This window comes from Hyla sarda, chromosome 1 (assembly GCF_029499605.1).
Source record: "Hyla sarda isolate aHylSar1 chromosome 1, aHylSar1.hap1, whole genome shotgun sequence".
NCBI lineage: Eukaryota > Metazoa > Chordata > Amphibia > Anura > Hylidae > Hyla > Hyla sarda.
This window is the reverse complement of record NC_079189.1, coordinates 476,795,947-476,820,823: the sequence shown is the minus strand read 5'-3', so window position 1 is coordinate 476,820,823 and position 24,877 is coordinate 476,795,947. Positions and strand designations below refer to the sequence as shown.

General features: G+C 43.0%; 1 protein-coding gene and 1 long non-coding RNA gene across 3 annotated transcripts in view; one reads left to right on the top strand and one right to left on the bottom strand.

The window, feature by feature from the left end:
* Positions 1-220: 220 nt before the first annotated feature.
* XBP1 (X-box binding protein 1) lies at positions 221-13,005 on the bottom strand. Its single transcript, XM_056537228.1, is given in 7 exon segments — positions 221-1,766; positions 4,094-4,201; positions 4,204-4,245; positions 4,578-4,604; positions 5,665-5,784; positions 6,230-6,326; positions 12,683-13,005. Coding segments are annotated over 7 exon segments (1,215 nt in total). The 5' UTR covers positions 12,877-13,005; the 3' UTR covers positions 221-1,139.
* Positions 13,006-16,868: 3,863 nt separating this feature from the next.
* Positions 16,869-24,877, top strand: part of LOC130310004 (uncharacterized) — a 50,511-nt gene continuing 42,502 nt past the window's right edge. Inside the window, exon 1 of one of the 2 annotated variants that reach the window (XR_008858580.1) lies at positions 16,869-17,059. This is a non-coding gene — a long non-coding RNA (uncharacterized LOC130310004). Of the gene's footprint in view, positions 17,060-17,404; positions 17,747-24,877 lie in introns of those variants that run through there. The other variant, XR_008858574.1, reaches the window with a different exon arrangement.

Here is a 24,877-nt window from a genome sequence, read left to right as displayed (position 1 = left end):
TTTGAGATAACAAGGGGCATTTCAACTTTACATTACAGATTTTCATTAAAAGCTTACTACCCCTACTGTGGAACTCATCTATATACACAGAACATATTAATACAAATGTAAAAAACTGCCTTCATGAAGGAGGCAACACCTGGGCAATAAAATAAAATAAAACTTCATATAAAAAAGGCTTTGGGAACAAAATGTGAAATGGCCATTCATTGTATCTCTGTGAAATGTATAAATTTGAAAACACCCAAATATGTCCCTACTGAGTCACACAACATGCTGCCATGTTACCTAGATGGTGCCCTACTGGTGCTGGCAGTTGACTCAGAGGTTGTAGTGATACCAATGAGCACATGCTACTTTTTCCCCATAGTCAAGCATTGCCAAGAGTTTTATCTGTACACTATTCCAGTGGATGACTAGATTTCAGTAAACTGGAAACCACTCCAACTAAGAAAATAGTCTTGTATCTTAGAACCAGCTAACCTTTCTAGCTGTTGTTTCAGGAAACAGAAAAAGAACTGCAAGTGTTGAACATTACACAGGTTATGTGGTTTAGATAGTCAGATAAAGTTTCCTATTACGTGTCACCATTGAAGAACCAACCAAAAGCATCTGCCCCACACAGACTACTAGACATTACAACTAGAGTTGAAAGAACTTACAGTAAATTGGCTCGTAGCGAACCTCGCAGCTTGGCTGTTGATTACTTTAGACTGTGTAAATTAGTTCAGCTTTCCAAGGGCTCTGGTTGCCTGGAAAAGTCCGGGATGACAGTCTTAGGTCTCCTAGGTCTGTATCCACTTTTTCCAGGCAACTGGAGCCCTTGGAAGCTGAATTAATTTATGCAGACTAAAGTAATCAACAGCCGAGCTGCGAGGTTCGCTACGAGCCGATTTACTGTAAGTTCGCTCAACTCTAATTGCAACATTTTTACTAAATTGCTGGGAATTTACATATTGGTGAGAGGTCATAAATGGGATCTACCAGCAATGTTCATTAACAAAGCAGTTAGATGGCACATACTTGTTTCTCTTGGAATTAACCATACAATACTTTAGTAATATAATTTTTGTCATAAAAATACAAGTCGAAGATAAATATTAGTCTGTCTGTGGACGGTGGAAAACACACAAAAGCATTTAGAATGGTTCATCATCGAAGTCTGGGCTGGGATTCCAGAAAAGAGTGGGATCATCAAGAGGGGAGGGAGAACAGGCCTGGTGCATGTGGACATTGAGAAGCTGAGGGAAAAGTTCAGTGGTAAAAGTGTCCTCCCACGCCTGATCAGAGTTCAAAGGAGAGGGCATATCACTGAAAGGTGACGAGGAGCCCTCATAGCCAGAGTCACTGCCTGTCTCCAGAAGGCTTACTGGTTTCTCCACAATGTTTTCAGCAGAGATCAAAAAGCTCTGTGTGTCAATGACAGGTGGGACTTCAACTTCTTGGGTTTCTTGTTTCACACTGATGGGGTCAATACAAGGATTTAAAGTTGCTTCCTCCGTTTTAATAACAACGTTGGTCTCAATTTCTAGCTCGGAGTCTTGCTCTGAGCAATGCTGCTTCGTGTAGACATGGTCGAATTTGATTAGTTCATTAATGGCCTCCAGCTTGATTGGTGGGGTCCCCAAAGGAGAAGATGGGGTGGAGGGTATGGAATCTGGTTCGACTCCATTAACTTCTTCTTGCTGGTTCCATGACAAATCTTCTCCATAGGTGAGCAACATGTCTGAGTCCAGGCTTTCCAATAGGCCCAGCAAGATATCAGACTGCAAAACAAAAAATGTAAACGTTTAGGTTTTATATATTCTTGTAAATTTCTTCACAGCTGAAAACTCTTATAGAAAAAGTTGGCCAATGTGGATTGCTTAAAGAGTACCTATCATGTACACTCTTCCTAATTCCTCTCCCCATCTGTCCCTTACTAACTGTATTCCTGCACTAAAATGTTTCCCCAAACCCCCTAAAAGTACCTTATGTCAGATCTCTTCGGGAGCTCATTTCTCTGCAGTGTGTGAGGGGCGGAAGTGGGCGTGGCCCAGCAGGCCCGACGTCATCTGATGCCTGCCAGGGCAGGCTTCCGCTCTTCTTCCTATATGTTGCGATCCCTCTCGGGAGCACGCATACAGGCTCAGCACACTGCAGGGACAGCAGCTTCTGAGTCTCCTCCTCTCTGTTTGGCATTGCACTTGTCATACAGAGTGGCGTGTGAACATTGGAGGACAGAGCTGCCGTCGTTAATATATAAAAAGTTTTTCATGAGAGGTACTCTTTAAGCTTGATAAAGTAACGTAGAAAATGTATACAAAAAGGTATCTACCAACCAAAGTACCAAAACTCCCAGTCAATTAATATAAAGAGAGGGGGGAGGGGAGTGACTAAAACGTAACTTTTTATCTAATTCTCATAAAAGGAATACAAACACATGTGAATGTAAAGTGTGGGGTAGAACTGATGATGGGGAGACATCATCAGTTCCACCCCACACTTTACATTCACGTGTATTTGTATTCCTTTTATGAGAATTAGATTAAAAGTTACGTTTTAGTCACACTCCCCCCCCCCCCCTCCCCCCCCCCCACAGTCTTTAAGCTTGCTAAGTCTTAAGACAATGTCCAATTGTTCAGTATAATCAACAGAACAAATACTGAATATACTAAAATGTTTTATTTGGCATTGCTTCAATACTCTGCATTATCTAGCATTTAAAAAGGTCATTCAATTGTTTAGTGGCAGATTGTTTGACCTTCTAAATGTTTTATTGTTTTAATCTTTCTATTGATTTAACAGTCTGTTTGTTGTTCTTGCCTGCTGGTCCATGTGTACCATTCCACCAAAAGAACCAGTTAACAAAAGCAGAGTTGGGGGCTGCTAATGTAATCACTGCAGAATTCCCAAGAGGGTTATGGCCACATGCAGCAAATAGGGGGCACAGTTTATGTTTAAAAAGGAAGCAAAAATTGGAATATCTCAAATTGTACAAAGAATCCTAGCATGAACATTAAGGGTCATTTTTCTATATAATCTCTTAGAGAACAGATTGACTGAATGTACTTTTGATAAAGATGGGAGGAGGATTGAGGGGCTTCTTAGTGGGCATCTGCATCTATTGCACATTCTGCCAATCCATTATACAGGTGTCATAACATTTTTTTTAAAACAAATAAATGTTATAATATTTGTTTATAAAAAACGAAAAATAATGTATAACATTTACCGTATTTTTCGCCATATAAGACGCACTTTTTCTTCCCCAAAACTGGAGGGGGGGGGGGTAAAGTTGGTGCGTCTTCTACGGCAAATACCTGTCCTATCGCGGTGGTCCCTGCGGCCATCAACGGCCGGGACCCGTGGCTAATACAGGACATCACCGATCGCAGTGATGCCCTGTATTAACTCTTCGGACAGCTTTGATCGCTGCGTCTGAAGCGAAAATAACACTAACCCGGCTGTTCAGTCGGGCTGTTCAGGACCACCATGGTGAAATTGCGGCGTCCCAAACATCTTACAGGACACCGGGAGGGACCTTACCTGCCTCCTCGGTGTCTACTCCATGCCGGGATCCCCTGCATGGCCGGCGCTCTCCTTCGTCGTCATCACGTCATCGCGCACGTACGTCGTGACGTGATGGCGGAGACGGAGGGCTAGGATTCCCGGAGCGATGGGGACACGGCGACAGCGATGGAGGGCGACATCCAGGGCAGCGGTGACGGGTCCGGAGTGGCGGGGACACGTGAGTACTACCTCCTATACCAGTGGTCTTCAACCTGCGGACCTCCAGATGTTGCAAAACTACAACACCCAGCATGCCCGGACAGCCAACGGCTGTCCGGGCATGCTGGGAGTTGTAGTTTTGCAACATCTGAAGGTCCGCAGGTTGACGATCACTGTCCAATACTTTACATTGTATTTGGTTCAGAATCTTTATTTTCTAGATTTTTATCCTATAAAATTAGGTGAGTCTTATGTGACGAAAAATACGGTATTTATTGGTTTTAAAATTTTATGGCACCTGTAAGATGGATTGACAAAGAATGTGCAATGGGTGCAGATGCTTCCTATCATATATTTTAGTAAGAAGTCTGTAGGGGCTCACCTCAGAGTCTGAAGAATCAGGGCTGTCAGAATCCATGCAGACATGGTCAAGTTCGGGGACAACTGGGCCTGCTCCTGCTGCAGAGGCGCACATAGTCTGAGTGCTGCGGACTCAGCGGACCCGGTCACCGGCCTGACCTCATCTTCTCTGGACTGTGTCAGAACCTATGGAAGAGTAGACAGGTTGAACATTACATGTCTTCACGAAGCAAACCTGACACCACCTGGGTTATAACCTACGTGTTACCCCAAGGAAAAACAAAACAGATTTATGACATTCAATTCTGGAAATTCACAGTAACTGGTGAAACAACAAAAATACAATCGGGCCTCTAGTTTAAGGAATGGAGGACAAACCTGGCATAGATCAGCTTTAGATTTTATTTTGACAAGCCGTAGCATGAAATCTTGCATGTTTTATGGAAAACTCCTTCCTTACACCTTTTATTGTATGCAAAACTAATGAAGTTGGCAACTCTAGTAACCTGATTTACAGAGAAGCCTATTTCCTGCTAAACAAGGAAGCAAGTGGAATCTAGAAGTACAGCTTGTGTGACAGTGAAGGGAGAACAAATAAAAGTAGACGACTGCCCGAGGGCTGTTCTCATATTATACAGCGATAAAAGACTTCATTCTAAAACCCCACCTATTACACAATCTGTCATATCCAAAACTGGCATGCAAACATTTCCTTTGGGAAAGGTTACCTACAAACTGGGCAAAACCATCTGCAGAGCTATACCAGTTTCACATACCGAGGAGGCACTGCAGAAAACAGCCCAAGATCACAATCTCTTATACACCTAGCAACATGCAGGCGTTATTAACAAGCGGATTAAAGGGGTACTCCACTGCCCAGCGTCCTGAACATTATTATTTTTGGGTGCGGGCTGTAGGGGTCGTGATGTCTTTAAGGGGGGGGGGGGAGGAGATTTATCAAAACCTGTGTAGAGTGGTACAGTTGCCTATAGCAACCAGATTGCTTATTATTTTTAAAGGCATCTGAAAAGTTAAAGATGGCCACACCCCCTCATGAAGTTACACCACCCCCCCTCAATGCAAGTCTATGGGAGGGGGCGTGGCGGCTGCTAGACTTGCATTGAGGGGGTGTGGCCATGATGTCACGACCCCCACAGCCCGCACCCAGCATTCAGAACAAAATGTTCTGGACACTGGGGCAGTGGAGTACTCCTTTAAAGGATGTATTTAAAGCCAGCAGGATTCTTATGAGTATAAGAAGCTTTTCTGCTGCAAAAATATTCTTAATTTTTTTATTTATTATTATTATTATTTTTTTATTATATAAGATATATATAATATATCTATATATATATATCTATATATATATATCTATATATATATATATCTATATATATATATCTATATATATATATATATCTATATATATATATCTATATATATATATATCTATATATATATATATATCTATATATATATATATATATATATATATATCTCTCTCTATCTATATCTAGGACACATGAATTAGATACAGTACTGGCTGTACACTACAAGACATATTGACTTCACTACGTAGATAATCACCTCAACTTCTTCATCTTTCACCTCCAGGGCATCAAGGCCCAATCTCTGTCTTAGCTCTTGGTTTTCATTCAGCAATCCATGTGACTTTTCTCGTAAAAGCTGATTTTCGATCAGGAGTTTCTCGTTCTGGAAGACAAAACAGAAAAATCAGGTCTAGCTGCATTTTGGTTTTTCATATGGAATCCGACCAGAACGAAATCATGTTTATAATTGGAGGTATACAATGTTAAGGTATAAAAGGGAAAGTAAGTGAATAAGTGAGATCCACCATTAAAGAAAAGATGGGGAAAACAGATACAATGCTAAAAGACGGAGGCTGAGAGGTGAAATTCCATACACCTTCTATAGGGTGGCGGCAGGGAGGGAGGGTACATTAACATACCAAACACTATTGTGATACACACGGGAGGGCTGTGTGAATAGGCTCATGCAAATGTACAGTAAATAAGAGTGCAGAGATTTTTTTTTTTTTTTAAATAATTGAAAAAGTAACTAAGTATCTGTTACACAGGATAGAAAGTTCTTAAAATAGTAAAACGTTTCTGCCAGACAATGAAATGCACTATATTACCTCCAATTCCAGATCTAACACTTGCTGCTCAAGCTCGCTCATTCTGGCTTTTTTTCGGTCGCGTGCTGTTTGGGCTGCGACTCTGTTTTTTAATTTCCTACGAAAAAAAAATGACATATGTTAAGTCTGTGATAAAGAGCAAAACATCCAGACAAGGGCATGAAAAAAAGAAAAGGTAACCATGTGGAGATAAGATGGCTGCAGTGTATATAGTTTGCATATGGCACATCTATCCATCTTATTTAGACCAGATTTTTATTTCCATCATAGATTTTGATATAATCTGCCTCCCAGCAGACCACTATTCAATGCAGTTTGGGGTTGTGTCTTAAAAGGTTTCACTGTAACTTGTAAGAAAAGGAAATAGACAAGTCTAATAATTCCAGCACATGCGAGACATCATGCGAGACGTCAGGATCAAGTACGATCACGTCTAAGGGAGAGAAATTACAGAGTGTTGCATCAGCTAAATGATAACGCGGAGAAAGAGATAAACAGATGTCCTGTACACAGGTGCCCGCATGGTGTACTATTAGAAAACCGCATCACAAGATTCTCAAACTGATTAATATAGCAACTATAGAAACAGATGTTAGAGTTCACATGATCTCTAGATTCTGTAGTTCATTGCTTAACACTACACAAAAATACAAAAAGTACTCTATAAGCATCATCATATCCCCTGTCACCCTGCTTTCCTATACTTATTAATGGGTACTCTGCCCCTAGACATCTTATCCCCTATCCAAAGGGGAGAAAATGTCTGATCGCAGAGGTCCTGCCGCTGGGGACCCCCACAATCTGGGCTGCACCACCCCAGACATCCGGAGCACGGAATGAACTTCGCTCTATACCGGACGAATGGCGATGCGAAGGCTCCTGCCCCCTCCCATAGACTTACACTGAAAGGGCACGACCGTGACGTCACGAGCCTCCGGCGCTGCACCCGACGCTCTAAACTAATGCAGCAGGGAGATTGCGGGGGTCCCCAGCGGCGGGATCCCCGTGATCAGACATCTTAGGGGACACGATGTCTAGGGGCAGAGTACCCCTTTAAAGGGGGGGGGGGGAGGAGATTTATCAAAACCTGTGTAGAGTGGTACAGTTGCCTATAGCGACCAGATTGCTTATTATTTTTAAAGGCATCTGAAAAGTTAAAGAAGCAATCTAGTTGGTTGCTATAGGTAACTGCACCACATTTCCTCTGATTAATCTCCCCCAAAATGTAGAATTAGTTTAGTTTTACATTCCTCCATATTGCCAACTATCTGTGCAGATTTTCTAATCTGGAGTCTAAAAGCCAAGCGCAAATGTCAAAACTGTAATGGGAGCCCAATGGCTTGTCATCCAGCTTTCCCAATAACAGATGTAAGAGTTTTTATGGTGCCCATATACTGTATTCAGCAGGGATCTCCTGGAGACCCAAATAGTGTAACTTTTGTTCTGGCGGTCTCCATGAGTGGTTTACATTTATAGAATAGCGCAGGCTGTCGTGCTTTTCCATACGTCTCTGTTTGACAGACGCCACGTAGCTAAATGCAAGAGCTACCCTGACAGACTACACAATGTGAGAAGAACCTCACAGAAATGGCTAAATTAAGTAGTTGAGAATGAGAAATTATCCATTTTCTTCTAGGAAACACTCGCTTCTCCAGTTAATCTTTATGTAACATAAGGTAATACCCTACTGATACTACCATATGCTAAGCTGACAAGCTTATGGATTAATGTCATCTGTCCTCTATGAACGACCCCTTAAAATGAAACGGGGAGATTTATCCAAACCTGTGTAGAGGAAGAATGGTGCAGTTACCCATAGCAACCAATCAGCGCGCTTTCATTTATAAAGAGGTCTTTGAAAAATGAAAGTGATCTGACTGGTTGCTATGGGCAACTGCCCCACTCTTCCTCTACACAGGTTTGGCTAAATCTCCCCATAGTTATAGGAGAACATAGAAGACAAGTTCAAGCTGTTGCTGGACAAACACTGGAGGTTTGGTGAGAACAACCAGGACAAGAAGTCACTTTGGGGGAGATTTATCAAAACCTGTCCAGAGGAAAAGTTGCCCAGTTGCCCATAGCAACCAATCCGCTAGCTTCTTTCATTTTTAACAAGGCCTCTGCAAAATGAAAGAAGTGATCTGATTGGTTGCTATGGGCAACTGGGCAACTTTTCCTCTAGACAGGTTTTGATAAATGTCCCCCTTTGTTTTTACATCTGGGGGAGAAGAAAACCCCAAATGAAAACTACTGCCAATGAAAAAGTGAACTAGAAACCCCTCAAAGGGCCTTGTTACTATCCTCATCTAAACAACAGAAATTAAGGGGTACTTGTCAGTCCATATGGAAAAGGTTACAGAAGCGTGCAGTGGGGCCATGTTCACACGGCAGAAGCAGAATTTCCATGTGGAATTCTGCACAGGGATTCGGCAGCAGCAGAGCCCTATTGAATCCAGTGTGATTCTGCTGATCTGGTCACATAGCAGAATTTCAGCGCCGGAAACATCTGGCGTGGAAATTCAAATTCCGGTGACATGTCTATTGCGGACACCACACATAAATGCATTGCCGTCTATGAGACAGCGCATTCCTGAGCGATCCTAGCAGCGGCGTGTTCTGCCGCACGATGACCAGTTGCTAGGGGTAAATGCACCACTTTCACCACCAATATTGATAAATCTCCCCCATTGTGTTGGTAGCATTGCTGTCAGCCATCAATTGCTTGTGTTTCCGGAACACAGAACAGTAGGTGTCAAAGAGCAGCAGATGTCCATCCACTTAGCAGCTGAGATCTACGGAACATATGTTCTGCAGTAACTAGCAGCTATATCTAATAGATCTAGACATTCATTTATAAACCTACGGGACAGAAGTTCCCAGAAACAACATCATGAGAAGAATAAAAACAACAACAAAAAAAAAGTAAAGTAACAAAAATATATCTATGCATGCAACTCGGGCAGTGTACGCAACGCAATAGATAACCGTCCTGATCATGAGGAAGAACAGATCTTTACGGTGCATGGAACTTCTGTAAAATCTTTGCTTCATTTCCTCATTTTAGCCAACTGCCAGTTCCACGAGGCTATTCTGGGCCGGGCATTCACCACATTGGCAGTTTTATTTTCGTCTTCAGCGGATTAAAGAAAAGTAACTGACAAGGCAACAAGGGCATTACAGGGCGTCCCGGCAGGGCACACACTATACAACTAGCATATGGTTTCACCATTTCATCTAAGGCCGGGTTCACACCACGTTTTTGCAATACAGTTCCAGTATACTTTTTCAATGTGAAAACTGTATTGAAAATCGTATGCAGTGACTCTCCATTGAAAAACAATGCATCAGGTTGTGTCCGTTTTGCATCCTGTACGGTTTTGTCAGGTTTTTTTCCCCCATACCCATAACCGTAGCCTACCACAGTTTTTGGTCCGGGTGAAAAACCGTATACTACATGGGAGTCAATGGGAACCGTACAGAACCGTATGGTCCCATCCGGTTTTCACCATACCGTTCTTGACTTTGCACAGTTTTTTTTTCTTGGAATCTTTTTTGTTGAAAACTTTATTCATAACGGAGGGAACAAAGTTAAAAAAAAAAATTTTTCTGCGTAAAAACAGATGCGACCGGACATCATTTTTTAAAACCGTATACGGTATAATCTGATACGGAAACTGAATTGCAAAAACATGATGCGAATGCCTAAGTAAGGGTGCATTCACATTACAATTTTGCCATACTGTTTTGAATGAGTTGTTTTTTTTTTTTAAAGGAAATGTATGCTTCTAAAACAGAGAAAACAGTATGCAAACTTCTTTGAAAACCATGTGCAGTTTGAATTTTGATGTCAAGTTGCATCAGTTTTTGTAATAAAAATAAAAAAAAATTATTGTACGTTTTTTTAATAAAAATATATAATTGTACGTTTTTTAATAAAATAAAAAAATAAGTTAATTCCAATAAAGATTCCATTGTTTTATTGAAATTCCAAGGGAAGTACTTTTCAGAAGGGTTACCACTTCAGACAAAACGCATAACACAAAAAAAAAAACAAAAAAAAAAAAACACCCACTTCTGCCACTGCTCACACCTACGCTTTGACTTTGATGTTAACAAAAAAACGGATGCGGTACATATATGGTTTTGAAACAGGACACAAAACCGTAGTAGACTATGGTCTACTGTCCGGTTAAAAAACAAAAACGTACAAGCACAAAACCGTACACAACCGGATGCATCTTGGTGTGTACGGTTTTGTATGGAAAGCCAATGTATACGGTTTCCCATATGGCAGCATAAAGTTTTAATATACAAAACCGTTTACGGGGACTATAGGACAAAATGGTGATGTGAATACATTCTTATACGGAGGATAAACACCAGAAAATGAAAAGCAATGTTCCTCAATCTGTGGCTTTGGCTGTCCGGGCATGCTGGGAGGTGTAGTTTTGCAACAGCTGGAGGAACACTGAGAGTAGTGTTTTCCAATTAGCATGACTGTAGTTTTGCAAAACTACAACTGCCAGCATGCCCGGACAGCCGAAGGCTGTCCGGGCATGCTGGCAGTTGTAGTTTTGCAACAGCTGGAGAGCCACAGGTTGAGTAACACTATTCTAGATTAGTGTTTTCTAAACAGGGTGGCTCCAGCTGTTGCAAAACGACAACTCCAATGGCTCCTTTTAAATGCTCCTGATTTGCCAACATTAGAGATGAGTGAACTTACAGTAAATTTCATTTGTCACGAACTTCTCGGCTCGGCAGTTGATGACTTATCCTGCATAAATTAGTTCAGCTTTCAGGTGCTCCCGTGGGTTGGAAAAGGTGGATACAGTCCTAGGAGAAGCTTTCCTAGGACTGTATCCACCTTTTCCAGCCCACCGGAGCACCTGAAAGCTGAACTAAATTATGCAGGAAAAGTCATCAACTGCCGAGCCGAGAAGTTTGTGACGAATCGAATGTACTGTAAGTTCGCTCATCTCTAGCCATCATCAATATTTGGCCAGAAATTAATAATGTATTGTGTGCAGCACAGCCTGGGGTGCTCCGGCACTGACAGGGTGAAGGAAATGTTCACATATTGCACAAGTTCCCGGAAGAGGTAATAGGCTTAAACTCAGCAGATAGATATTTATTCATGGCTCCCAGTGACGTCAAGCCAGCCAGCTCCCCTACTTGCCACGCAGGCAAGATCAGCTAACATCCTCCCACACAGCAGACAGTAACTGGAATGTCAACAGTCCCCACAACATGGGGTAGGGGGGAGAGGATGACTAGTCTAACCAGAAACAGGGAGGAAAGAGGAAATTCTGGGAATGCAGGGCGGGGGGGGGGGGGGGGGGGGACATTCAGTACTAGATGGTTATTTCTGTCATGTGACACTTCAATGTGTTAAACCGGTTAAAAGTTACATCGTAACAATATCAGGGTTGTGCTACATTAACCCAAGTTGTTGCAAGAAGGAATTTTACATAAACTGTATCTCTATAAAATAAACAAACAGTGACAATTCAAAGCTGAATGGGTTTAAAAGTGTTCTATAGATTAGCAACTGTCTTTACAATAGATCGGATCAGGGACCATAACCACAAAGATCCCAGTGAGAAGACATTACAATAGATCAGATCTAGGATCATAACCACAAAGATCCAAGAGAGAAGACATTACAATAGATCGGATCAGGGACCATAACCACAAAGATCCTAGAGAGAAGACATTACAATAGATCGGATCTGGGACCATAACCACAAAGATCCTAGGGAGAAGACATTACATTAGATCGGATCAGGGACCATAACCACAAAGATCCTAGAGAGAAGACATTACAATAGATCAGATCTAGGATCATAACCACAAATATCCTAGAGAGAAGACATTACAATAGATCGGATCAGGGACCATAACCACAAAGATCCTAGAGAAAAGACATTACAATAGATCGGATCTGGGACCATAACCACAAAGATCCAAGTGAGGCAAAGACATTACAATGTATCGGATCCAAGACCATAACCACAAAGATCCTAGAGAGGCAAAGACATTACAATAGATCGGATCAGGGACCATAAACACAAAGATCCTAGTGAGAAGACATTACAATAGATCAGATCTGGTACCATAACCACAAAGATCCAAGTGAGGCAAAGACATTACAATGGATCGGATCCAGGACCATAACCACAAAGATCCTAGTGAGGCAAAGACATTACAATGGATCGGATCCAGGACCATAACCACAAAGATCCTAGTGATAATAAGACCTTACTGACTCCATTCTAGAAAGGGGAATAATGCCTGTGTATAAGGACAGATCAGGTAACAGGAAGACAGTGACAGATTGAAGTGCATTCTAGAAGGGAGCGGCTGCCGGCTCCATAGTATCCTGTGTCACTATATACAGAGCTGCTCTCCCTATAGGACTCAGCAGCCATGTGTATAATACAGGGGTCACCGCACCTCCTCAGCGCCTTCTCCTCCGGGGACAGATGGGTCAGTCGTTGTCTTTTCCTGGGGGGGACATCGCCGTTGGCTGACTCCGGGCTGGACGGGCTGTGGATGGGTAACATGACGGACGCCAGGGAATTGCAGTCGCTCTGCTCGGATTGGTTTCCAGGGATGAAGATGACTTTGGGGGCTCCCATGACCACCATGTCTGGGTACGGGGGGAGGAACGGGAAGAGGACTAGGGAGACCGAGCCGGCACAAGCTTATACACTGAACTGAGCACAGCACCCATTCATATCTATAGAGCGTGTCCCCTCCCTAATGGACAAGCCCAGGGATGTCACGTGATACGCCCAGTGCAGCTCTATGGAGAAGCTGTAGAACGGGAGAGGCTTACTCCTGCTGTGGGGGTGCGGCTTTTTACCTAGATACCTCCCCTTCAGGGTAACAGCAGGTGTGCGAGTACTGCTAATGAAGGGAGCACATTAAAGGAGATCTGCAGCGCTGGTACCTTAGAAAAAGACCTTGGAAAGACCAATTGTCTTATGTCCGAATCTGCCCAGCCGTTCTCCCATTATTGTCGCCCGAACAGTGAGCAGCTGTGTCATAGAAACTACATTTCCAATGATTCCCTGCGCTTACTTCCTGTAAGCCGCTGCCCTCCCCCTGCTCTCAGCTTTCTGCTGTCTGGGCTAGTGGGAGTTGCTGGGGTGCCTCCAGCTGTTTCACCACTACAACTCCCAGCATGCACTGACAGCTTTTTGCTGTACATCAATGCTGGGAGTTGCCAAGGTGCCTCCAGCTGTTGCAAGACTACAACTCCCAGCATGCTCTGACAGTTTTTTTTTTTTTTGCTGTATGGGCATGCAAGGAGTTGCCAGGGTGCCTCCAGCTGTTTCATAACTACAACTCCCAGCATGCCTTGACAGCTTTTTGCTGTATGGGTATGCAGGGAGTTGCTGGGTGCCTCCGGCTGTTTCAAGACTACAACTCCCAGCATGCCCTGACAGCTTTTTGTTGTATGTCAATGCTGTGTGTTGCCGGGGTGCCTCCAGCTGTTTCACAACTACAACCCACAGTATGCACTGACAGCTTTTTGCTGTACGTCAATGCTGGGAGTTGCCGGGTGCCTCCAGCTGTTGCAAGACTACAACTGCCAGCATGCTCTGACAGTTTTTTTTCTGTACAATTATGCAAGGAGTTGCCAGGGTGCCTCCAGCTGTTTCATAACTACAACTCCCAGCATGCCTTGACAGTTTTTTTTGCTGTACAGGTATGCAAGGAGTTGCCAGGGTGCCTCCAGCTGTTTCATAACTACAACTCCCAGCATGCCTTGACAGCTTTTTGCCTCATGGGTATGCAGGGAGTTGCTGGGTGCCTCCGGCTGTTTCAAGACTACAACTTCCAGCATGCCCTGACAGCTTTTTGCTGTACGTCAATGCTGGGAGTTGACGGGGTGCCTCAAGCTGTTTCAAGCCCACAACTCCAAACGCGCCTCGACAACCTTTATTTCTGTAGATATACATATCTCTCTTTCTTTTTGTGGTGTCCCGGTACCGTTTTGCATACCGTACCTTGTATGGTGGTCCCCAAAGTCAGAAGTCAGAATAACTACGTTCAGGTAGAGTCCCCCAGGTGGGACAGCCCCTAGTCGCCTCTCCTCTTCTGTGATGTTCACATGTACATATTTAATAATAATGTGTATATTTAATATAATGTATAGTAGTCTTACCTTGTTAGCGTCGCAGGATCTTCGGTCATGTGACTATGTTAATTCCTCTATGGTATGTTGGAGGACCTTTGGAGGTCCTTGGGTCACATGTTACTCATAATTCTATGTGAAGGTGATTGACAGAAGTATTGGACCAATTAGCTCTAGTCCAGCTCCTGCCCATATAAAGGAGCTGTAGCCAATTATCGCTCTCTTGGGTTGCTGCTCTCGTGGATGCCGGACTAGCAGGACGGATCTGCGCAACTTTCAATGACAAGCTAGGCCAGAAGCCTGCCGGCCTCAGCATAAAACTAAACCGTGAGTTCTAAACTAATCCCTGCTAAAGCTAGCGTGACTACTGGACCGCAACTAATTCCCCTAAATCTAGTAGAACTGCGCGTATCAGTCTAAATTGCTTAAGGTCCCAACCACTGTCAATCTCCGAGAGACTTTGGATGTATCGAGACTGTTCCGGTTATAAAGCTTGCATAAAATCTTCAGTAAAAGTTCCAACTGTTTTCAGCAAACTCTCCGGTTGTGGACATTCAATTATTCTATGCCTCCCTCTCGCTCTTGGGAAGGGTGGCGGTAGGACAAGCATTACAGAGGAGCCCTCACCCTGGTGTCACGAATAGAAAGGGTTAACCAGACACCCTTTAGTCACCGCACAGCGACACCCCATATACCCTATTCCGTTACACTTTCATCCACCAGACCCTTTCTGTCCTCCTTTAGATTATACCGCTTCGTCCTCCTCCTCCAACAACTCATCCGACATACCCCTCCATAATACTATACACCCAGGGCTAAAGTCCTGCAGGAATGCATGGGAACTGAGTTCCTCAATTTTTCAACAGCAGGAACCCTGTTCCCATTAGCTTGATTCTGTTCTAATCTTTGCAATGTTCCTACACTTTTTTGCACAGGAGGACTTGAACCCTGTATATACCCCCCTATCTACTCCTCTTTCTATATTCTACCCTAACCAATACATGTTTTAAGTTTTAGATTTTTCTAACCAATATTCCTTTTTTTATTGTTTTTTACATTGAACAGTCAGAAGAAGAGATTGTATTTAATGAGGAATCCATTGCAACGGAGACAGTGACTACATTGTCAGAATGGGATTCGAGCAATGGAAGTCAAAGTATAAAAATGATGGTGTTCGGCTTTGAGAATCCCTGCCCCCTTAAAAGAATACACCTTCTGCGCATGTTCTTTTGATTATATGACCTTTGCACCTACATCAATTGGCGCTGCAGTACCCCTTTAACCCCTTAAGGACTGAGCGTTTTTCCATTTTTGCACTTTAGTTTTTTCCTCCTCACCTTTTAAAAATCATAACCCTTTCAATTTTGCACCTAAAAATCCATATGATGGCTTATTTTTTGAGCCACCAATTCTACTTTGTAATGATGTCAGTCATTTTACCCAAAAATCTACGGCGAAATGGAAAAGAAAATCATTGCGCGACAAAATTGAAGAAAAAATGCCATTTTGTAACTTTTGGGGGCTTCCGTTTCTATGCAGTAAATTCTTCAGTAAAAATGACACCTTCTCATTATTCTGTAGGTCCATACGATTAAAATGATACCCTACTTATATAGGTTTGATTTTGTCGTACTTCTGGAAAAAATCATAACTACATGCAGGAAAATCTATACGTTTCAAATTGTCATATTCTGACCCCTATAACTTTTTTATTGTTCTGCGTACGGGGCACGATCTGAAGTTTTTAGCGGTATAATTTTTGTATTGATCGGACTTTTTAATCGCTTTTAAAATTTTTTTCGTGATATAAAAAGTGAACAAAAATACACTATTTTGGACTTTGGAATTTTTTTGCGCATACGCTGTTGACCGTGCGGTTTAATTAACAATATATTTTTATAATTCAGACATTTCCACCACATACGACATATGTTTATTTTTTAAATGGGAAAAGGGGGGTGATTCCAACTTTTATTAGGGAAGGGGTTAAATGAAGGTAGGGACTCTCCTGCTGTCCTACAGCTGTTCGGGATGCCGCTATTTCATCGCGGCGGTCCCGAACAGCCCCCTGAGCTAACCGGCAGCATTTTAGTTTCACTTTAGACGTGGCGATCAACTTTGAACGCCGTGTCTAAAGGGTTAATAGCGTGCGGCACCGCGATCAGTTGTTAGAGGCCTGGCCTGACCCGCTATGCCTGTGGCCCCGTGTTATAGAACGGGAGCGGACTCAGGGCATACAGGTACGCCCTTAGTCCTTAAGGAGTTAAGGCTATATCCACACATAGTGGGAGATTTAGCAAAATCTGTTCAGAAGAAAGATTTAGCAGTCAGTGGCGTGCCTACTGTCCGGCGAATCCGGCCCCCGCTAGGGGTGCATGCCTAGAGGGGGCGCAAGAGTTTTCTTCAGATCCTCTGCTATCATCATAGCCTGCACACTCCCTTCTCCTCACAGGCCCAGCCAGAGGCGTAGCTTGTAGCTTCGGGGCCCTGATGCAAAATCTGCAACAGAGCCCCCTATGGCGATTATTGTACAGCTCTCTTATGGGGCAGGTTTGCTTTGGGGCCCCCTTAGGCACCAGGGCCCCGGTGCGACTGCTACCTCTGCTACTTCTATAGCTACGCCCCTGGGCCCGGCTGCTCACAGCCCCTCCCCTCTCCTTTGTTACTACGAGGTCCTGTGTGAGGAGGTGAGTGAGTGAGGTGCTGCCGACTCCTGGGATCAGGGTGTGAAGAGTCTGTTTAGCTTTTTGGCACCAGTTGATTTAAAAAAAAAAATAATCTTTTCCAGCGGAGTACCCCTTTAAAGAGATAAAGTTATAAAAAACAGGAATGTACATACTATACTAAATACAAAATAGATCCTAAACACAATGGGGGAGCTTTATCAAAACCTGTGCAGAGGAAGAGTGGTGCAGTTGCCCATAGCAACCAATCAGATTGCATCTTTCATTTTCCACAGGCCTCTAAAGAAAATGAAAGAAGCAATCTGATTGGTTGCTATGGGCAACTGCACCACTCTTCCTCTGCACAGGTTTTGATAAATCTCCCCCATTAACTCTTATTACACTAAAAAGACATGGTTTTATTCACGGGTGTGTGCCTGAAGTTCAAAACTACAACTTCCACCATGCCCGGACAGCCGACGGCTGTCCGGGCATGCTGGGAGTTGTAGTTTTGCAACATCTGGGGGCACCCTGGTTGGGAAACACTGGATCACCCTGATGCTGAAGACTTTACTACTATAAAGAATATAAAATGGTTATCCGCATAGTGCTGCGGTTTGTTTACTTTGCACACTGCTTATACAAGAGCTTCACAGCATGAGGTACGAGGAGATAATGTGACTGGCCCCCGGCTACAACACTTGATTCAAGGTAAACTCAAGACCAGAGTCATTCTATTTGTTATCAAATCCCTTTTCCCAGACAGTGGTTTGATGTGATCTTCAATTGTTACTTTTGGAAGGAATACAATCACTTTTGGGTATCTGATAATGATAACACAGATATCACTTGTAGTAAGGCCATACAAGTAGATAAAGATATCAGCTGGCCTTAGAAAACAATCATTGAAATTGAATCAAGGGAATGTTCACATGTACAGGATCTGCTGCCTATTTTCTGCAGCTGATTTTGCTGCCCATTGAAGTTAATGGGTAGCAAAATCAGTTGCACAAAATATGCAGCAAAACTTTGCAGCAGATCCTTTACGTGTGAACCTTTTATACTAGCAGGTCTGTGCCTGTAAAAGAGCAGTGATCTAGCACAGTGGTTCTCAACCTTTTTTGCGACTGTACCCCCAAGGGGTGAAAGTATGTCCACGGGTAGCTGCGGAGGGGTACCTGCAGACAAAATAAAGTCATAAAAGTACTTAATTTCAGAATGGCGTGTGCTTACCTTTCTAATGCGACACTAATGCGATACTTAATCCCCTTGTACCATTATTCCCCCCTCCACCTTAATCCCCTTGTGCCAATATTCCCCCCTCCATCTTAATCCCCTCTTGCCATTATCCCCCCCCCCCTCCATCTCAATCCCCTTGTGCCATCATTCCCCCCTCCGATCCTCCTGGGCCAATACATGATTTACATACAAAAACACCCTCCCATATTGCCGTGTTACACTTAGTTTAACATGCTTGCCAGGCCTGTGTCTATCCCATTCGGCGGGAGTCGGAGGGCCGCACTGACAGGTGACGTCCTTCTGCGCTGTGTTGGCACCTCTGTGCAACGTCAGGGACGGCACACGTCAGGCCCGGCAGCGACATCAGCTCAAGTGGTCATAGCTCCGGTCGCGGTACAATATAGTGAGCTGCCGCGCCGTCTGCGGCGTCCAATCCCTTGTCTGCACTGACAAATACTGGTCAATGCATGGCCGGTATTTGTCAGCAAAATTGCCATACCCCCACATAACACTTGGCGTACCCCCTAGGGGTACGCGTACCCCTGGTTGAGAACCCTTGATCTAACAGATTGGCATTAGTTTTTAGGATCTTAAACACAGGCAAAGGATTGGATCTTTTGTGCGGCAAATAAAATCATCGATATTGGATGCACATAGGCCTGTGTTAAAGGGATGTGCAGCCAATAATGTTGCGCCTTGATTGAGTCTAAGCTAGATTGGCAATTCTTTTTTGGAAAATGTTGGCCCATCTAAAAGGACCCAACTTAAAGGAGTACTCCACTGGAAAACAACTGATGACAGAAAGCTTAACAGATTTGTTAATTACTTCTATAAAAAATCTTACAGTACTTATCAGCTGCTGTATGCAGGAAGTTCAGGAAGTTCTTTTCTTTTTGAATTTCCTTCCTATCTGACCACAGTGCTCTCTGTTGACACCTCTGTCTGTCTCAGGAACTGTCAAGAGCATGGTAGAGTTGCTATGGGGATTTTCTCCTACTCTGGACAGTTTCTAAAATGGACAGAGGTGTCAGCAGAGAGCACTGTGGTCAGACAGAAAGGAAATTCAAAAAGAAAAGAACTTCCTCTATAGTATACAGCAGGTGATAAGTACTGGAAAGATTAAGATTTTTTATTAATTTACAAATCTGTTTAACTTTCTGGCACCAGTTGATTTAAAAAAAAAATTAAAAAAAAATGTTTTCCAGCGGAGTACCCCTTTAACACCTAGTTGTCATGCAGGAAGGGCCTGTTTACAAGGGGTGATGTGTGATGATTTTTAGATCTGCAGAAACAATACATTTTCTCTTTTGCTGGCTGATTGGTAGCCCCCATACACAACTTACTTATCATTCCTACAAACACTTGGTTTGTGTAAAGGACCCTTATGAATAAAAATATACTTGGATAGGGGATACAATTTCCTAAACTGGATAACCCCTTTAAATCCAGAAAATCAGTCCTATTTTGTACATTTAGAGATTTTTAGACCCTGTTGGCCATTCTCCATAGATCACCTACAGGTCCCATTAAAATCAGCAAGGATGCCAATACCAGAAAACATTTGATGCCTGCTGTAATACCACATATACTAATGAAATGTAGAAGTGTGTCTAATAGAGCATATAGAGTTACTTAGAGCTGTGGCTTGGTATTCAGCCTCCGCCATGTAATGTTGCTGATCTCTTGCATCATTTTGTCCCTCACTCTAATGTACTGTTGTTTAGAAGGGACTCTACACTAGTACAACCCAGTACTCTGATGTTTGGCTGTCTGATTTATGTATTGGAAGTGGTCATTCAGATTTACTGGTAAAAGTTTAACCTGGCGTATTTGTTATCTCACCCTGTGCAAAAATAAGAGAGTGCAAGGGAGTGAGGAATGAACCCAAGCATCACTCATTTCATCTCTCCAAGAAAGGAGGGGGTGGGGAGCAGTCATGCATTGGTCATTGTTAATAGGTTTACAGCGTAACAAAGTGTTCACAGTCACAAGCAGTGACATGACTAGTATCCTGACATTTATATATATTCACTTAAAGGGAACTTGTCATTTTGCTCCCTAGCTCACCACCAGTGCCTTCTACTAGAGGGTAATAGATTTATAAATATACCCTGTATATATTCGCTGTTGCTGCTTTTTATACTGGAAGATGTTTATATACAGTAAACACTGCATACAAGAGTCATGGGGGAGGTGCCATCTTCAAGAGTCACTGCCCTGAACATGTCTTCCTATAGGCCAAAGTACATCAATACAAGCAAGGTGGTGCCACTAGCAGTATCTTCACTGCGCATGGACCAGATGACACGTAAAGCGTACCCGTCAGATCCAACAAATTTTTTTTTAAATATATCACTCAGTACCTATTTCTTACCATGTACATCTACTTTTTATATGTCTAGCACCTTTATTTATTTTTTATTACACTTTAAATTTAGCTCATTAGTCTGAATTCCTCTCAAAGGGAGGGGGCGTGGCCTCACTGTGCAGGTCTCCACCCCCTCCCTCAGTATGCTGTCTGCTCACATCTCACCTAGCATTAGCAAAACTACAACTCCCAGCTTGTCCTCACTGACAGTAGCGGGACACAAGCTGACAGTGGGAGGATTTTTCCTCCAGCTGTGACCCCTGCGCTCACAGCTGTCAATCAAGGAAGTGTGTCCATGACATAGGTGATGATGCATGGACACAGCAGGACTAGTATGTGTCCAAGCAGGCAGGGGGGCAGTTGTTTGACTGGCTTTTTCAGTATGAAAAACTGAAAATTTTCTAATGAAAGCAATTGCAAAACCTATTGGTTATACATGCTTTACAACATATCAAAAGTTTTTGTATCTGACAGTGCCCATTTAAGCTGTTTTTTGTTGACATATTCAAGCCTCAGAGATGTCAATCAAGCAAGGGCAATATGTGTTTATAAATCTCTTTACCTCCAGGTATTGCTGATGTTTTAGGGGTAGAATATGTCCTGACAGGTTCCTTTAAAATATCACCTCAACAGCATCAGTTATAAACTTGGCTCACCATTGACGTGTAATGGGAATTAACCATTAATAGAAGCAAGTATGAATGCAAATCTAATAATATATACAGAGTGACTACACTACATAAAAGCTGCATGAAACCCCTGCATGGTTTGTGTAAGGAATATGGTCAATGGATTTTATAAGGCTAAAACTATGCCAAGGATAAGGAGTGTGAATACATTGGCCACGACCATTTTGCATTTCTTCATGCTTCTTTCAGGCTGTACCTATGTGAAGACACATGCACTTTGTAATATTTCCATCAATTACCCGCATTATTAAATATTTTTAAGGAACAAACCTCGATTATATTAGTACCATTTAACATTGGATTTAAACTCTACGAAAAAAGGATTTAAGGGGCAACTCCAGTACCTAACAACTTTGCCCATATTCACACGATAGGGGATAAGTGTCTGATTGCATGTGGTCTGACCCCATGGACCCCCCAGAGATACATGAGTACAGTGCTCGTGTATCTCCAGTTTACTCATAGAGATGCTGGGACCCCTTACGATCAGACACTTATCCCTTATGCTGTAGATAGGGGATACATTGTTAAGTACCAAAGTTAAGCCATTGCTATCATGAAGATATATTCACACATTTAGGTTTAAATTTGCAATTACTGAATAGAAAGACAGAAATATATTTGAAAAGGGGAAAAGTATTAGATCTGTTCCTGGCTTTATATTCAATATTTGTAATTAAAAACCTTAATGTGCAAACACACCTTTATAGGGGTACTCCGCCGGAAAACATCCAAAGGATAGGGCATAAGATGTCTAAACACGGGGGTCCCACTGCTGGGGACACCCGCGATCCCCACTGCGGCACCCAGTAATGCGGTGCATGGAGCGAACTCCGCTTCATGCCGGATGACTGGCAACTACAGCCGCCACGCCACGCCATTCATGTCTATGGGAGGAGGTGTGACGGCTACAAACTAGCCGTCACGCCCCCTCCTTGAATGGGGGGGGGGGGGGGGGGGACGTGGAGTGACATCATGAACACAGAAACTCCAAGTTTCCGTGTCTCGGACGATGCTGCTGCCAGCCTGGAGACTGCGGGGGTCCCCAGCTTCGGGACCCCCGTGATCAGACATTTTATCCCCTATCCTTTGGAAAGGAGATAAGATGTTTCTGGCAGAGTACCCCTTTAACACATAGACGCCCTGTTGCTTTACATTTAAGAATCCATTCCGCTTCTCATTACATAAGGGTATAGTTAAGGAGTACAGCACCACCAGGTTGGAGTGACAGGTATACAAGAGAAAAGGTAAGGCTTAAGTTGGAAGTAGTGCAGTCCCTTTCTTATCACTGTACTGGGATGACTGATGTGTATAGGGCCTTCCCTGATGAAAGATGTGCGGAGAAACATGCATTTGGCATGATGTTTTTTTTTAATATGGCAGACACTATGTTGTCAGCAGATTAGGCTCTGTTCACATAACATTTGAGCCTCCCATCAGTGGTATGTGTCATGAAGATTTTTCCATGCAACATGTGCGTATGGTGTCATATAAAACTAACAGGCAGTATTTGTAATTTAGTTTTTGTATGGAAGAGCATAGTCTTCTACACTCTTTATACAGCAAAAAAAAAAGGCATAAACATACTGGCCCAGAGTATGCTAAAAGAACACTCTTTTGGCTTGTACCAGGGGAAGGGGGCCCTATTGATAGGTAAAGATTATGTACTGGCATATATTACAAATATTACACAAACATTTGTTTAACAAGGTGCTTACAGAAGACTGTTGTCTGCCAGAACATGTCATCTTTTGGGTTGGAAGCCATGCTTGACCAAATTCTATTTTTTTCTCCCCTGGTTGGCCAGGTTAGTCTTTATATATAGTTACCGGTGGGATCCCACAACCTCACAGATAATTGACTGGTCATAGTGTTCTATGTAATTGACCTGCTTTATTGTTCTCCCTAACCAAGAAATGTGTACAGCAGCTTTTCATAGGAGACCTCTAATAAATTTGTCCCATCTTTGTCTGCTGGTGGAAACCAACTTCTATGCCAATTACAAACATGAGTAGATTTCCGCAAAAACTTACCCCATAATCTAGCATAAATGATTACAAATATGTCAGATGGTAGAAGGCTCTGTCCCCTCCAGCTAAGCCCTACTCACTTTTTTAAACAATACAAAAACTTAAAAGTTGCATGTTTTTTGAGTTCCTCCTGTGTGTTTGACCAACTAAAGTGAAGCCAAAAGCTAGCCAAAGTGCTAAGCCTCTGAGTCTGTGTTCATACTTTTTGTGTTCATGGGCAAATGCTGTAAAATAGTGCCAGCCTAAAGCCTATGGGCAACGCTTATAAAAGTTATGAATTACAGTGCTTCCCCCATGATCAGCCCTTTGGAATGTTATAAACTTTTCCTTAAAGGGGTTATCCAAGAAAAACATAGCTAATATATTCCAGAAACAGCAGCACATGGCTCCATTCACTTCAATGGAACTGAGCTGCAATATCACAAACAACCTGAGGACAGGTGTGGTGCTGTTTTGGAAGAAATCATCTCTGTTTTTCTAATCCTGGACAACCCCTTTAACAATATTAGGATTGCAGATGTAGCTAAACTGATTGTGGTGGCCCAGTACAAGACTTGTACCCCTGTATCTTTGCTGTCCTGTGTGGCAGACTCTATTGCAGTGTCCCCTGAGTCCCCCCCTTAATCTGTGTATAATAAATTGTTAACAAGTGCTTCATGTTATGTATGGGAATGCCTTTATAATGTTATATACCTTTAAATGCTGTTACCAAGTCTTGTAACCAGGGAAGGTGTCAGTGACCAGGTGACTTGTGGGTGAACTATAGGACCCCTCCAAAATCTCCTCCATATAAACCAAGGGAGGAGCTAGCCAGAGTAGAGCTGTTTAGAGCATGCTGAGGAACAGTCAAGACTTGAGAGTTTCTGGTGTCCTGAGGAGACCCAAGACCCTAACTACGCAGCCACGCTTCCATCATCAAGTGCCCCACAGGTGAACGTCAAAGCCTGGTAAGCTACATGAGGGGTGAAGTCTAGTCAGTCCTAGTCAAGTCTGTCTAAATTCAGCGTGGGTCTGCAGCATCCTGTCCAAGTCCACTACAAGTCCCAGCGAGCCCGCAAGTATTCCATCTGTCTGCCTCAGTAAAGCTGCCATTGTTCCGTAACTTGGCGTTGGAGTCATTATTTGCCCCGTGCCTAGCCCAGGATCCAACGGCCATCCTCGGGTGTTGCAGAGGTTAACTATGCCTGGCGTCACGAATACAAGGGGTTAATGCCATCTGCCCCTAGGGTAATAACATCTGCCCTCATCACACCCTTACCACATGATCATTAAGAAATCGATTTGTAAAATACATTCGGTTGTTTTGAAGTTCTTTGTATGTGTAGGTTTTGAAGACAAGTGGATAAAAAAAGAAGTAGAAAATTCGCTGAATAGTTCTCCTGCCTTTTCTATCCATGCCTTTCTTTGGCTTTAAAAACTGCATAAAATACAGTAACTGATTAAAAACAGAATGATCAGAAGTCAGATTAGAAATCGTCTGGCTCCAGATCTGTGGCATGTATCTTGGCCATTGACT